Source organism: Hippoglossus stenolepis, chromosome 4, assembly GCF_022539355.2.
Source record: "Hippoglossus stenolepis isolate QCI-W04-F060 chromosome 4, HSTE1.2, whole genome shotgun sequence".
In the NCBI taxonomy this organism is placed as follows: domain Eukaryota; kingdom Metazoa; phylum Chordata; class Actinopteri; order Pleuronectiformes; family Pleuronectidae; genus Hippoglossus; species Hippoglossus stenolepis.
The window spans coordinates 18,292,757-18,306,281 of NC_061486.1; the positions used below are offsets into that span (position 1 = coordinate 18,292,757).

The window sequence follows — 13,525 nt, forward strand, 5'->3', positions numbered from 1 at the left end:
TTATCTCACAACTCAACTTCCGCACTCAATGTATGTAGGACGAAAAAAGACCTGAAAACCACAAAGTCATTTGACAAATCAACTTCAAACATGAGCTTTGATTTGTTTTCATTTTTATAATTATTTTTTTGGGGTGTCTTTTGACTCTTTTTAGAAATTGAAACAAGAGAGGCATGACAGGAAAAGTTAAAGGGGATAATAAATAAAGGTTCCTGGCTAAATCTGACCTTTTGTGGTCCACGGTTGGCATCTTAACCCCTAGTCCACAGGGGTGCACTGAGGTTGTGTTTGTTACGACAGGAAACCGTGATTACAAAACAAACTGATTCATGATTTACAAAACTAGAAAAAATGAAATGCTTTGCTAGAATCTAACAGAATGGAAACAAAATTTAAACGAGGGATCAATTTTGATGTTTAGTCATGAAAAGCCTCAGTGTGGATAAAATCCTCACCAGTGTGGATCCCATTCTCAGTGAGCAGGGTGGGCAGGCCCGGCACAGCCTGAGTGGTGAGGTACCAAACAGCATGCAGCACATCAGTGGCATGAATCCTGTTGTGATCTGGGGAGGGTAAAATACATGTTAATTTACAGCACTAGAGGGCGGTAAGACCACTGAGATGAAATATATATGATGCCACCACTAATGAAGTTGTAAAAGCTCTAAGTGAAAGTAGTAAACAGAATCTAACTATAGGCTTCTTTGTACAGGAGACTGGTTAAAATACACATGATGAAAAAAATTGTTTCAGAAATATAGTTGCTTTCCCAAAAGTATAAAACTGGTTATAACAGCTACAGTATAAAAAAATTATTCATTGTTTATTCAAAAATGTGCAGATCATGTAAAAAAAATACTACTGACTATTATTAATTATTCATACTTTGGTTTTACGCTGTTATTCAAAATGTCTTTAATAAGAAACAAGGTTTTGCATGGTCTAAAAACATATTAACAGCTTATGGTACATGTCAACTACATCTTCAGTCACAACATGAATTGAAAAAAAATATTTTAAACACCAACATTTAACCATCAGGATACTTTACATCCCTGTCAAGCTGATATAAGGCTTATTCGTGTTCGTGCTGCTTTATTTCATTGACTAAGCAACACGTCCACCTTGTGGCAGGTGAGGTTAATACTGGGCATCAATAATTCACTTGAACATTTGATAAGCCGGTGGATCCTCTACTCACAGGGGATGTCCCTGTATCCGTTCTCCAAAGCGTGGAAGTAGTTCATGAACTCTTGTATAGGGATCCTGAAGGTCTCAAACAGACCTGTGTCCTCAAAGAGCCGATAGGAAACCTGAGACATAAGAGAGGACCGTCGTCACTACTGAGGGTCAAGAAACATCTCGTGTTGAATTCACCAATTTATTTAAGCGTTTGCACAAACTATATTTACCTAAATTCATATATATATTCTAAGTTTAGTGGACAGATTTTTTGTAAATTGTACTGATTATAGTAAGTGATTCAACATTTAGTTTAAAAACATGTAGGGTTCAATAACGGATTAAAATCTGTTGAATAAACCAGATTGAAACATGCAACATTTACACGGGGTCAAAATCCATTTTTATATGTAGTGTTATTGGAGTACTGAGCAGTACTCGTATGACTGCTCAGTAGTCCGCTAACATGTATGACTAATCAGTAATCCAGTAACATGTCTGACTTTCCTTTATGGTCTGGTGCAGGGCCTGTCTGTGGATTTCTAGACACTCAGTCCTTATTGTAGTTTTTATGGCTTCAGAGAGTAGTGATCTCTATCTCTTTTTCTATTCTCTGGTGCTGTTGCAACTCTCTCTACTGCCTGCATTGATGGGTTGTATCTCTGCAACATTAAACCGCTAAATACATGGATGAGACAAATTTGCGTAAGTATTGTTTTTTCTGTATTGACTCTGTATTGATATGTTTCCATTAAAGAGAGGTCATTGGGGTTGTGACATCCCTAATTGTCCTCTACCTGACTGAGGATGCAGCCTGTCTTGCCGTGCGTCTTCTCCACCAGACTGAAAATTGGAAAGTTCCAGTTGTTGAGTTGACTAATCAGAGGCTCCAGACCCGGCATCACCGGAGTCTCCAGGGCCAAGATCGGCTTGTCCTGTCCGGTAAAGGCAGGAGGTGCAGAGGAGAGAGGTCAGAGAGGTACAGGATATTATCTGCAGGTGCAATAAAAGAAACTAAACTAAAATCATGATTTTCAGTCACCGCAAATGCACTATACTGCTGGGTTTCTAACAGTAAGGAAAAGCACAGCAAAATGTCAACGTAATAATATATATAGTAAACATCACTGTAAAATGTCCTAATTCGCTCCTATTGAGAAGGAAACACATCTTCTTTCTGCAGAAACCCTTTGTCTTTATTTCTTGTGGATCTATGGAGGGACTTACAGCAAATTAAAGCTCATAATAGAAAACGGAAACTTATATTCTCTAAACCGAATTAAGCCTGTTTGTTTCATCGTCTACCACTGGTGATGGCAGGAGTGGATGGAGAACTACGCCCTCTGTTGGATACTCTCTGCATCCTTCCCTTGCTTCTGGCAGCTTCTTGCCTCCTTCTCCCTCCTCTTCGTTCTGTGCAAAGTCGCTGCTGTCACTGTGGTTGGTCTCGTAGGTGCTGTCATAGGTGCTGTCGTAGTCGGATGACGCTACTGCACGCTCATCTGGGGGAAACATTACACGTGTTGGAAATTTGCAATTTAATGTAACTGTATTTGTGATTATGCAAAATTACTACGAGGATCGGGATGAGTGAATCCAACTATGAGGTGATCAAACTATAAGATGGGAAATAGTCTTTTATCACTGAGGTAAAAGTCTGGAAGTTTCATAAATTCAATCATATTGTTCTCATTCTCATTATCTACTCACCACTCTGCCGATGGAAGGGTGGGTGAAGTGTTTGAGTCCACAAAACACTTTTGGAGTTTCAGGGGTAAACAGTGTTGTAGCCAAAAAAAACATAAAATGCCTCCACACTGCTCCTGTCGTGTCATCCAAGTGTCGGTAAGCCCCGACATTCAAATTCGACTCGAAACGGTGTAATTTACACCATATCTTAAGCCCAAATGTCCGCTGTTATCCTCCTTTTAGTTACTGCAGTAACTAGGACACTTGGATGACACCACAGGAGCAGAATGGAGGCATTTAATGTTTTTTTCTGTTGTTTTTTTCGTTTGAAAAAGTGGTCGCCATTTACTACAATTGTCTTGGATATGGCTGGATTTTGGCAACGCTGTTCACCCCTGAAGCTCCAAAAGGGATTTGTGGACTTAAACACTTCACCCCCCCATCGGCATAGTGGTGAGTAGATAATGAGTGAATTTGACTTTTTGGCTGAACTATCCCTTTAACAATGTTAGATTGGGTGCTTTTTGACATGTCACTAATTTCACAGAGAAAAAATATCCGCCATGTTTAGAGAACTGATATTTATGAGTGTGTGTAATTTGGTGCGACCCAAATAAAAATCCAGATCTAGTGAATTTAAATATAGTTTAATAATGGGACTGTTGGGCCTCGGTGAAGGTATGAACTCTACTGAAGTTATCATTGCAGCTGAAATAGACAGAAATGTGTAATAATGACTCGACGCGTTGAGCTTGCAGGTTGCCCTCTGCTGTTTACCTGGATGAGGTATTCTGTCCCCTTTGTCGACAGAATCTACCCTGTGGTTTAGGCGATTGTTGAACGGCCTGCCACAGCTGATGGAGACAGAGCAGAGAATCCCTGACACGTTCAGACATCAAATTCTGACCAATTTCTCTAATCTGATAATTCAAACAGCTCCTGTCCTCACAATACAGACACTGGAGTGACTCACTCACGTACAAACAGATGCTTTAAAAGCCATGTTAGTGAATTTAATATTGAAGATGTTATAGTGTGATTGGATGTAGTACGTTACCTGCCGCAGAGTGATGGAGGCCGCCAGTGAGGGGTGGTGGAGCTTGGGGCGCTCTGGCTGTGAGTTAAGGCTCTGTGATGGCTCTTGGGGGCCACAGAGCCAGGGGGGCACTCGGTTAGCGGCCCAGCCGGCTCAGGAAGCTGCACTGAACATGTCTTTAACGTAGGACTGGAGGCGGGCGTGCCCTGGACGGGAGGAGACGGGCACGGAGAGCCCAGAGGTGATACGTTGGAGGGAGGGAAACCTGGAAAAAAGAGTTTCCAATTTACAAAATAAAAATAAAATAATCCTTATACCTTACTCACTACACACTTATACTGAGTGGGAATTAGGTATGCACACACACCGGGTCTTCCCATTGGTTTGCTGTAGAGGTGGTTGGAGGTGACGGAGGCAGCACAGGAGGCCGACATGGAGCGGCTCTTTGAGATGGTCATCATCACTGAGTTGTTCCACGATTCACTGGTTTGATGTAAAGAAAACAGATAAATAAAGGTAATTGTGTTGGTCTTGTTACAGTAAATGTGTGTGGACCAGTCAGTCAGTGTCGTTACCTGTCTGTGGTGTGTTTGATGCTGGCTGAGCGGTCTCGGCGTACAGGGCCCGGCTCGATGGTGGGCAGCCCTGTGGCTGAGGTGGTTGTGGTCCACGTTGATGAGATTCTCCTCAGCAAGCCTGGGGGCAGGCTCCGCCTGAGACGCTGGAATGCAGATGCACAAAGAACATGTGTATACACATTCACAAGTTTCTCAGACATGGACGAGGCAAGAGGACCACTATGACTGTGCATCGGCACTCGACAGAATCCCAGACTTGAGGACATTTTTGATGCCAAGTGACAAACAGTTGTGCGACAGAGTATTATGGCCACTGAAAGGGGAAATAAATCTGACATTACAAAAAATAGTCATCATTTTAGTCTACGTGTCATGTTTGACGGGGGATATCAGAAGCCTGTGTTCAAATGAGAAATGTGGAACATCTTGTTAAGTTATACTTTAGAATATGTTTCACAAATATCTAAATACTTAGTTAAATTGCTTGTGGAGGAGGAAATGATTATGACTGTTGACATCTGTGTGACACTTATTTCATATTTTCAAGTGTGTCTTTGCACATATTATTCTTCTAAATCTCCAACTAATACAAGGCACAATGTTTGCATGTCTGCATGTCTTCATACTAACAGCCTGTGATGTAAAAATAATAAATGAGCATATTACAATTTCTGTGCAGAAAAAAATCCTACTGGTCTTTTTCCACTTCTGCTCAAATTCCTTTATATTCACTTCTTAGTTAATTATTATAAAAAATTTTAAAACACTTTTTTATTATTTGTATAGCCCATATTCACGTCCTCTATCCTTTAAAGAAAAGCTACCATTCAAGTTAGTGATTCATAAAAGCAACAATCTCATGCTCCAGGATGGATGAAAGAAGACAGAATGGTGAACAGAAAGGAGACCTGTTCATTTCCCCGGTGGTGTCAGTCTATTCAGAGTTGTACATTTTATTGTAAAGCCATAAACTAAACTCAGTTATTTGTCAGCTTGTATCTTTTCACAGTCGGTTGAATTTTCTAAAAGGGACACACACACACACAAGCAGATCACAGGGAGAGAGTGGAATATAGAGGGCAGCAGAGGATTAAATATCACAGACTGCAGAATGAAAAATGATCATTCCATCATTCTTGATCTATTTACTTTTTGAGCGTACATACACACGTGACCCCACATGGGCTTTTCTCCTGCAGTGAAGCAAATCAAATCAAACGTCTCTAATAGTGAGTGTAAGAATGACAGGAGGAGAGAGAGAGACTGGCAGGGCACATGGTGGTGATCAATCACTGTGAACATCTTCTGCCATTCTGAATTCATTTATGGTGCGCTAATGCACTTTAAAGTGCAGATCTAAACCACTGCACTGCATCATTATGCAACAATAAAGTAGCTGACAAAAATAAAAGCAGCCCTGATGTTCACTATGATGGATTGCTGCATGTTAATCTCAACTGCTTTATTCCCTTAATATGATGAAATGAATATCTTATGACACTTGTGGAGAATTTGTGGCAGTTATATGAAATCATATAAACCTGTGCAGCAGAGGGTGGTCGCATGTTTGGCTGCCACGTGGCAGCTGCCACGTCAGCTAAATGTAATGTAATCCAATGTAAATGTAATGCTATGAACTAGACAAATAGACAGCAGTGGTGGAGGAAGTACTCAAACATTTGACCTTTTACATTAAGAAAAAGTACTAATAAACTGGAAAACAAATTCAGTAAAAGAAAAAGTACCACATTCACTTCTGCTTGACTAAAAGTAAGCAAGTCCTTGCTTTTAACTGCACTGAAAGTATTAAAAGTAAAAGTACATGACGAGTGTAGTCTATTTTCTAACCTGCTGCTGCATGAGGCGGGGTCTAATGATACCTGCCCTCTAATGCACCAATTCCCCTCTCATTATTGATTACTTATAGGAATATCAAAAATAATGTGACAGAAAGCTTTGTAAAAATGTAAAGGAGAGAGTACAGATATTTGCTGATATAGTGGAGGGAAAGTGAAAAGTACCTGAAAATAAATCTACTTAGAAAAAATACATGATAATATTAAAATCTATTATCTATAATAGCACTTCAAGTTACTAAGTGCTTCACAAATCAAATACACACAAGTAAAAACACAAAAAACAAGATAAAAACTAATCTAGACTCCCATTACAATAATACAATTTAGAATTGGTTAAAATCAGAGAATGTGGTATGACATAGTATGTTTTATGCTTTGGTTCATAGGAAGCTACTGTCTCAGCCTGTCGTATTTCCTCAGGCAGGGTGTTTCAGAGCCTCAAAGCTCTTCTTTCAAAAAGCTCTTCTTTTTCTATTTAGGCCTGTAATATGAGATAAAAGCATATAAAATAGTTTCTGTATCTTTAAAATGTAATATCGGACAAATGTAACAAATGATGGGAAAAGACACGTGAAAGCCAAATGACACTGCTGAAAGGAACTGAAGTACAAGCCACAGAAATTGTTCTCTGTGCTCTTTCATCAAGAAATGAAATGAAATGCTTTGCTGTCCTGTAAAGCTCAATTGAAATCTGCTATTTCTGTCCCCACCTCGAAAGGCACAACAGGGCGGCACAAGCGAGTTGAATCACCAACTCGCCAATGAGCTGAAATGTGGCAGCGTTTCATCGAGTTCAACTACATGGGCCGAGCGTTCAGGCAGCGTTAAAGCTGCTAGTCACTTTTCCTGGTAGACTATCCTGCATTGCATCACACGCTTTATTTAGTTTCCTTGCTGCCTTAAGTGCCTGCATACATTTTGAAGCAGCAGCCTTGTTAAACATTCAAAGCCCTCTGGAAGCCAGTGCGTCATTGTTTGCTACATTAGAGCCACACACTAAGGCAGCTGTGTGTGTATGCAGGGAGAGGTATACGTGTGTGTGTGTGTGTGTGTGTGTGTGTGTGTGTGTGTGTGTGTGTGTGTGTGTGTGTGTGTGTGTGTGTGTGTGTGTGTGTGTGTGTGTGTGTGTGTGTGTGTGTGTGTGTGTGTGTGTGTGTGTGTGTGTGTGTGTGTGTGTGGTGTGTGCGCACACACACACACACAGCAGAAGTCTTTTCCACTTCTGCTCAAATTCCTTTATATTCACTTCTTAGTTAATTATTATAAAAAATTTTAAAACACTTTTTTATTATTTGTATAGCCCATATTCACGTCCTCTATCCTTTAAAGAAAAGCTACCATTCAAGTTAGTGATTCATAAAAGCAACAATCTCATGCTCCAGGATGGATGAAAGAAGACAGAATGGTGAACAGAAAGGAGACCTGTTCATTTCCCCGGTGGTGTCAGTCTATTCAGAGTTGTACATTTTATTGTAAAGCCATAAACTAAACTCAGTTATTTGTCAGCTTGTATCTTTTCACAGTCGGTTGAATTTTCTAAAAGGGACACACACACACACAAGCAGATCACAGGGAGAGAGTGGAATATAGAGGGCAGCAGAGGATTAAATATCACAGACTGCAGAATGAAAAATGATCATTCCATCATTCTTGATCTATTTACTTTTTGAGCGTACATACACACGTGACCCCACATGGGCTTTTCTCCTGCAGTGAAGCAAATCAAATCAAACGTCTCTAATAGTGAGTGTAAGAATGACAGGAGGGAGAGAGAGAGACTGGCAGGGCACATGGTGGTGATCAATCACTGTGAACATCTTCTGCCATTCTGAATTCAATTATGGTGCGCTAATGCACTTTAAAGTGCAGATCTAAACCACTGCACTGCATCATTATGCAACAATAAAGTAGCTGACAAAAATAAAAGCAGCCCTGATGTTCACTATGATGGATTGCTGCATGTTAATCTCAACTGCTTTATTCCCTTAATATGATGAAATGAATATCTTATGACACTTGTGGAGAATTTGTGGCAGTTATATGAAATCATATAAACCTGTGCAGCAGAGGGTGGTCGCATGTTTGGCTGCCACGTGGCAGCTGCCACGTCAGCTAAATGTAATGTAATCCAATGTAAATGTAATGCTATGAACTAGACAAATAGACAGCAGTGGTGGAGGAAGTACTCAAACATTTGACCTTTTACATTAAGAAAAAGTACTAATAAACTGGAAAACAAATTCAGTAAAAGAAAAAGTACCACATTCACTTCTGCTTGACTAAAAGTAAGCAAGTCCTTGCTTTTAACTGCACTGAAAGTATTAAAAGTAAAAGTACATGACGAGTGTAGTCTATTTTCTAACCTGCTGCTGCATGAGGCGGGGTCTAATGATACCTGCCCTCTAATGCACCAATTCCCCTCTCATTATTGATTACTTATAGGAATATCAAAAATAATGTGACAGAAAGCTTTGTAAAAATGTAAAGGAGAGAGTACAGATATTTGCTGATATAGTGGAGGGAAAGTGAAAAGTACCTGAAAATAAATCTACTTAGAAAAAATACATGATAATATTAAAATCTATTATCTATAATAGCACTTCAAGTTACTAAGTGCTTCACAAATCAAATACACACAAGTAAAAACACAAAAAACAAGATAAAAACTAATCTAGACTCCCATTACAATAATACAATTTAGAATTGGTTAAAATCAGAGAATGTGGTATGACATAGTATGTTTTATGCTTTGGTTCATAGGAAGCTACTGTCTCAGCCTGTCGTATTTCCTCAGGCAGGGTGTTTCAGAGCCTCAAAGCTCTTCTTTCAAAAAGCTCTTCTTTTTCTATTTAGGCCTGTAATATGAGATAAAAGCATATAAAATAGTTTCTGTATCTTTAAAATGTAATATCGGACAAATGTAACAAATGATGGGAAAAGACACGTGAAAGCCAAATGACACTGCTGAAAGGAACTGAAGTACAAGCCACAGAAATTGTTCTCTGTGCTCTTTCATCAAGAAATGAAATGAAATGCTTTGCTGTCCTGTAAAGCTCAATTGAAATCTGCTATTTCTGTCCCCACCTCGAAGACGCACAACAGGGCGGCACAAGCGAGTTGAATCACCAACTCGCCAATGAGCTGAAATGTGGCAGCGTTTCATCGAGTTCAACTACATGGGCCGAGCGTTCAGGCAGCGTTAAAGCTGCTAGTCACTTTTCCTGGTAGACTATCCTGCATTGCATCACACGCTTTATTTAGTTTCCTTGCTGCCTTAAGTGCCTGCATACATTTTGAAGCAGCAGCCTTGTTAAACATTCAAAGCCCTCTGGAAGCCAGTGCGTCATTGTTTGCTACATTAGAGCCACACACTAAGGCAGCTGTGTGTGTATGCAGGAGAGGTATACGTGTGTGTGTGTGTGTGTGTGTGTGTGTGTGTGTGTGTGTGTGTGTGTGTGTGTGTGTGTGTGTGTGTGTGTGTGTGTGTGTGTGTGTGTGTGTGTGTGTGTGTGTGTGTGTGTGTGTGTGTTGGCATATATAGCATTACACAACAAAACTAAAACCTAACGTTATATACCGTCACTTATTGAGAATATTTTAATTTGCTGTTTAAGTAAAACAGAACTTCCTACCTGGAAACATTATTTTACTTTAAAGGGCCACTCCATTGACTATATATAGACATAAACGACATGACAGCTCCCAAAAGTGAAGCTAAATCATCTTGATCACCCCCTGGTGGTTGGCTGCAGTATGGGTCTAAAACCTTGCCTCCTTTATGTGACTGGATGGGACATGGATCAAACCAAAAAGTCAATATATACATTAAATAAGTTGTTCTCAAATATGGTTACTGTCAATTTAGGTAGTTCTTCTCACATTGCTGTTTGTTTTTCTGGAAAGTTTGTTTTTAATTAGTTATTTTATGCCATAAAAAAATGGGGTGAAACATCATGATTGACAGCTGAGACTGACCAGAGATAAATTGAGTCTCTGGCTCCACATGACATCAAAAGCACAACATTGCCGTGCCTGTGTCCTGGACATATTTTAGCTTTGTTTTTGTGCAGCAGGAAGAAGTTAATTTTACAGATTAAAGATTAAAGACAAAAAATGTTTTACAGGACAACTGCATATGTGAAACAAAAGGTTGACTAAAGCTTTTTGGGCTCTAGGGGGAGCTGTGTGAAGTGAGATGAATTGCTCTGGTTACGCTACAAGTTTTAAATGAATGAGTTTTACAGAGAAGCGAGTTTAGCAATGTAACAAGCTCCTCATCTCTGTTTCAGACTATCTGCGCGAGAGGGCATAGCCGCTACTAGATAACACATCCATATCTCTGACTGTCAGTGATCAAGTTGCACTGTGGGTAATGTAGGCACCAGGTTTTATGAAGGCAGAAAGCAGCCACTCTTTCTGTAAATAAATGCTTCCCGTTAGCTGGTGAGTGGACTTACAGTTTACATCCTTTGTCTTTGGAATTTGAAATTGTGGTTCAGCCAAGTATTTCAAACAACCTATAAAAGAAATGGTAAGAAACAAAAAAAAAAACATTTACCTTTGGGATGGCCAGTCTCTCTGCTTTGTCGGGCCCCTCCTCAGAGTCGGAGCAGGCTTGTGTGTCGGCAGGGATGCGAGGCCGGTGCAGCGGCTGGAGGCTGATCTGGGTGCTAAGGAGGTTGCTGACGGCCTTCAGAGAGCTGCAGGTGTTGGGGGGCAGTGAGGGGTCGGCCAGCAGGTCTGAGATCAAACCGTGGGCCTCACCCATCACGGCGATGTCCACTACCACACTGGTGCCCGACGACTAGAGAAGGGGAGGAAGAGAAGGACAATGAGTTAATCCTCTGTGATGTCATGCGATGATGACGCAGTAAACCGACGTCACCCCACACTACCACGCACACGTCAATGAGAAAGAGGACGTTGTACTGGAGATGTGTGTGTGTGTGTGTGTGTGTGTGTGTGTGTGTGTGTGTGTCTTTATTCTGAATTAAACATCTTACAGTAGAAAATAAATCTATTAACATATCGGGACATCTACGTTGAATATACAAGATTAATAAGGAGTAGTGAAAGTGTTATATATATTAAACATTACTCATATATATGCTACTATATCATATAAGAAAACTCAGCTGTCAAAGATCCATCATATTGACTGTTAAACCCAGAGGCCCGTCCACGTCAAAGGTCAACCCTGTTTGGTTGATGTCAATGTTGATGTTAATGTCAACATGTGCTAATCATCAGCTTCTTAAGCTTCTAATCAATTACAACACTCTGTGAGACACATGTACCCGCCCCCAATGCAATCATCAAATACTATACACACACACACGGACACACACTGAACGTTTACTCATCAGTGTGGCTGCATTTAGTTAAATAAACGTTATAAGCAGTTTGCATATCACATCGTGCGGATCATCTTTGCAGATCATCTAAAACTTGTTTATGTTAGGATGTGTTTGAAGCTTTGAGTGTGAACATATCAGAATTGCTTAATATGTTTGTTCTAATACTTTATTTAAACTCATTATATATATTGCGGATATTACCTTTTTATGTTAGAATGAATTAAGGCTAATAAGTCTACCAGGTAGAGTTTACTCAGTGCACTGTGGCTGATTAAATCTAGAGATAACATGAAGATCCCTCCTGATCGATCGATCAATTTGCTCAAGGTTCAATTTCAGTCGACCAAGGTTTTCTGTAGTTGACCTTAGCTCTATTTTTAAAATGTCACTTATTTACTGTCAGTAATGTGGAAATGTCATGAATGGTCACAGACTGACTCACTGTGGTTCAACACATGAAGCTGAGAGCAGACCAGAATATCACTGTAACTACAAAGAAAACGGAGTAAAGCTGGATTCAGTGAACTACACACTAGTGTCTAACTATGTTACTATAGTAACTATGATTTAAGGTGTAGACAAACCCCCAAAACCTTACAAGGCCAAAAATACTCATGTGGGACTAAACTGGCTGAATGAATGTATTTACACAATTTACACTTCTCTGCAGCAAAGTCTGTGGAAAGAGTTCTCCAGTGAACGATGGATGAACTGCTACAAAGTATTAATATAAAACTCATGGCAGATCACACAGTGTTTATGTTACTTGCTTCTGTTTCAAAATAATACTTCTCCCATTCACTTTGTGATGTAGTCACTTTTACTGTAGCTTAAATCATGAAAATAAAACGTGTTTAAAATAACAGGATAGAAAATAATGACAGGCAGCGACTGGACCTAGAAGCGTGCTGTCCTGTGTGTTTGTCTGTGGTAGAGCTGAATCTTATAGTGTGGAGTTAACAGGGATAATAAAAGGTGAAAAGAGCCCCCCCCCCCCCGTATCCAAACAAAGTGACAGATGATTCTCATAATATTCTTCCTTTAACAGATCGTATTAGCTCTTCAAACATGTCGGGGCTCACGGCTGTGATGTGATGAGTAAATGCATCAAGCGCATTGGACGACAGCTTCCTGGAAGTGTGCACGTACGAGTGTGCATGTGTCACCTCAACCTGAACAAAACCCATTAGACCACTCCAGAGCTTTATGACATCCTGCTATTGTGACATTTACCCATTACCTGGCAGTAATGGACTCTGTTCAGCTAATGTCAGGGAGAGACTGAGATAAAGGGAGCATGTGTGTGTGTGCGTGTGTGTGTTGCAGTAGTTTTTATGTCACTTTTCTCTGTTAGAATACTTTGCAGATTTTAGCATTTTACTTTAAAACAACCTCCAGTACGTGTGTGCATTTGCAAGAGTGCTCAGTGCAACGTGCATAAGCATTTGAGCTGATAAAGTGCTCCACAGTGCTGCTCTAGTGGAGACACAGCGGAGAGGCAAGGCGAGGGAGAAGGTTATCGATTCCTCCCAGCATAAAGGCCCACAGGAGACGGAAGGGTGAGCGATGGTCAATGAGTGAATCAACAGCGGGCACACGCAGATATGTGTACACACACATACATGCACACACACACACACACAGGCATGCATGCATGCATGTAGCAGCATCGCCCCTTGGGATCAGTCTGTCAGGCTTTCAGGATAATACAGTACACGCTGCACAGAGAACAAAGAGTCATATTCCCATAACAAATGCAACGCACTGTAACAGAAGACATTATTAAACTGTGGTCTGTGATGATGTGCACAGATAAGTAAAATC

At 40.3% G+C, this 13,525-nt stretch overlaps 1 protein-coding gene across 1 annotated transcript in view; it reads right to left on the reverse strand.

Moving 5' to 3' along the window:
• The window catches only part of LOC118106567 (cGMP-inhibited 3',5'-cyclic phosphodiesterase A), a 54,133-nt gene that overhangs the window by 12,342 nt on the left and 28,266 nt on the right, over positions 1 to 13,525 (reverse strand). Inside the window, exons 2-10 of the mRNA XM_035155229.2 lie at positions 10,903 to 11,148; positions 4,483 to 4,628; positions 4,275 to 4,390; positions 3,929 to 4,172; positions 3,649 to 3,725; positions 2,488 to 2,684; positions 1,980 to 2,117; positions 1,202 to 1,313; positions 456 to 563 (exon numbers count right to left, since the gene is read on the reverse strand). Coding sequence (XP_035011120.1) covers positions 456 to 563; positions 1,202 to 1,313; positions 1,980 to 2,117; positions 2,488 to 2,684; positions 3,649 to 3,725; positions 3,929 to 4,172; positions 4,275 to 4,390; positions 4,483 to 4,628; positions 10,903 to 11,148 — 1,384 coding nt within the window. The remainder of the gene's footprint in view (positions 1 to 455; positions 564 to 1,201; positions 1,314 to 1,979; positions 2,118 to 2,487; positions 2,685 to 3,648; positions 3,726 to 3,928; positions 4,173 to 4,274; positions 4,391 to 4,482; positions 4,629 to 10,902; positions 11,149 to 13,525) is intronic.